The sequence below is a fragment of the Strongylocentrotus purpuratus genome, unplaced genomic scaffold, assembly GCF_000002235.5.
Source record: "Strongylocentrotus purpuratus isolate Spur 01 unplaced genomic scaffold, Spur_5.0 spur5_scaffold_6, whole genome shotgun sequence".
NCBI classification, from domain to species: Eukaryota; Metazoa; Echinodermata; class Echinoidea; order Camarodonta; family Strongylocentrotidae; genus Strongylocentrotus; species Strongylocentrotus purpuratus.
This window is the reverse complement of record NW_022145612.1, coordinates 31,884,771-31,887,536: the sequence shown is the minus strand read 5'-3', so window position 1 is coordinate 31,887,536 and position 2,766 is coordinate 31,884,771. Positions and strand designations below refer to the sequence as shown.

The 2,766-nt window shown below is 36.6% G+C and overlaps 1 protein-coding gene across 1 annotated transcript; it reads right to left on the bottom strand.

The window, feature by feature from the left end:
* Positions 1-211: 211 nt before the first annotated feature.
* Positions 212-2,092, bottom strand: LOC100890917. The gene has a single exon (XM_003727009.3). The coding sequence runs from the start codon at positions 1,874-1,876 to the stop codon at positions 875-877; it is 1,002 nt and encodes a 333-aa protein (XP_003727057.1). The 5' UTR covers positions 1,877-2,092; the 3' UTR covers positions 212-874.
* Positions 2,093-2,766: the final 674 nt, after the last annotated feature.

The window sequence follows — 2,766 nt, the reverse complement described above, 5'->3', positions numbered from 1 at the left end:
ATTTATTCTCTTTTAAAACACAAAGAGCAACCTTTTCCCATTTTTTATTTGTTTTGTACTTACTCTCTTAAAAAAAAAGAGTGAATTTTCACTCTATTTTCACTTTCTTGGGAGTGACGTCCGGGATCACTTGTTTAGGAGTGAAAATCAATTGATTTTAGAGTGCTCTCTAAGAAGAAAAGAGTGAATGTTGACTCTATTTTCACTACATTTTCACTCTCCAGAGGAGTGACGTCCGTGATTCTGAAAATTCACTCTTTTTTTTAAAGAGAGTACTAATTTCCAATAAGGTTAGTTTATCAACTCTAGTATTATATCCGATAAAAACATAATTTACGAAGATTCATTGTAGGCTTCCAGGTAATTACATAAGTAGGTTAATAGTTACACTCGTTTCATAAATGTTATTGTTTGATTATAATCCGTATAAGACATAAGGTATTTGACGAGATTGTTTGCATTTTCTTGTTTGTTTTTCATGTAGACACGATGGTCGAAGATTAAGTTTACACTGATCGAAGTAGCTGTCTTCGTCACTCTCTTCATGAATATATATCTGCTCCAAATGGTACTCATGTTCTGTCGCGGGGCTCAACATCAAGCTGGGGTCATCGTTCGAGGCAATAAGAAACAAGTCAAAAGATATACATCCGTAAACCCTGATAGTGACTGAACATCCCCGTACTGATAGAGCAAATGTTTTCTTCAAGACTGCATGATGATGAAAACGAATTATTAAGTATTTGCATATGATGTTTTGAAGGGGCATAATTTTGATTACACTTTGCTATTTGCTCGTAATAATTATCATGATTTATGTTTAGCATAAACAAAATGGCATTATTAGAGAGTTACATTTATGGATCATCAAGGATTAGAACGCGAATTCGTATTTTGTCGATTCTTCGCCAAAGTTTATCGATCGAATAATACTGTACTTTCCAAACTGAAGCATAGCGATGATATCTTGTTCACTTTTCGGATAATCGAGAATTTTGCGACATTTGTGTCCTGAACTGTTGGGGTAGAACCACTCCAGCGACTCATCAGTAAGCCATTCATCCAAGGTGAAAGACAACACGTGAACTCCAAATGTTGATTCAACGTATTTACAAGACTTCATCTTGAAGGAAAACAAATCTTCTAATCTACGCCTGTTATGACTGGTATGATATGTCAGGAAACGGCCATGCCAATGGTATAAATGGAAGAAAGATACCGGCTGATGGCCATTCTCTCCGGCATTCTCTTCATCAGTCTCACCAAAATTCATCAAACTCGTTACGTGTTCACGTATAACAGGAATCCCAAAGAAGGCCGCCTCGTTCAAAAGGAGATTGAAATCATTCCATGATTTGGGCAGAATCAAAGCTCCTTCGCGTAAAAAGTTGAGGATGTAGCGAAACAGCTCCCCGTCTCGATCTATCGCAAAGTTTCCATCTTTGTCTCTGGCCATGTTTAGACCCTTTTCGCTCACGATGGCTGCCAGGTAACCCTGGGGGGCTCTCAAGAGTGTTTCTCTGGTTGTCTGGTAGATCTTCCCGCCAACATTCAGCCCGATGATCTGATGAATGCCAAGTACACTCAGGACTTCTTCCTTCAGTGTCTCCAGCTGAAAGAAGTCAGCTTCGCACGCCAGGAGATGAAGCTCGTTGAATCCTTCTGGAAGTACAAGTTTCTTGCTTCTCAAATAATTGAGAATATGTCTGAAAATATCGCCATCGCGATCAATGAGATAGTTTCCTTGCTCATCCTGGGCAGACGGTATGCCGCCATTTAGGATCAAATTGAAGAATGACCCGGGCGTACTGGTCAATGTAGTACGAGATGTCCGGTATATCTTTCCACCGACATTCAATCCTATGTAATTAGACATGATTCAATGTAGTGATGGCAATATCTACTCGGTAGTATATGGCACAATATTCAATAGTGTTGTTTGAGACGTGCATATATACTGTGGCTTTCCGATAACGATGACAATGTAATAAATGTACATGCATGCGAGACGGACTTTGGACCGAGCAAATTCATTCATTGAAAAAAGACCAAGGATTCTTATTTCCTTTCCGACCTCTAGCGTCACACATAAGATTTAAAAACAGCAATGTACTTGCAATCTGTTTTCATACATAAGTGTTGGCGTTTTATTTTTAAAATGTTATATATAGAACATTCTTATTTTTCTCTCTCTTTCTCTCTCTCTCTCTCTTTCTTTATTTTGTGTTAACATAGTCTATTCTTCAATTTTACTTTGAACGAAATGATTGAAAGTATAAATGTATATTGCTATGTCTCAAAAGTGTTTCTGACATTTATTTATATATATGTACATATGTTAGCAAATTATTAAATACAATTAAGTTGGGAACGTGTCATTGGCTGAGAATATAAACATTTTGCATCAAAATATGTGAATATGTCTATTATTGGTGCTATTTATGACCTTCCTAAGGTTAACATAATATTTATAAAACATTGAATACGAAATTCAATTATATTCAAAAGATTAATGAGCAGAACAAAAATAAAAAGCTTATAATTATTTTGTAGGAGAGTATTTTTGTTTATAGACCAGGCGCGTACGCAGGGGAGGGGGGTTTGGGGGTTGAACGCCCCCCCCCTCTTCTTTTTTTTTTTATGTGTGTATTGTATTTTGGAGGAAACCCCTCTCTCCCCCCCCCCCCCCCTTGGGTTTACTTTTTTTTAAATTATTTTTATAATTTTTTTTTTTTTTTAAATTAAAAAAAAAAATTATGCCAATGG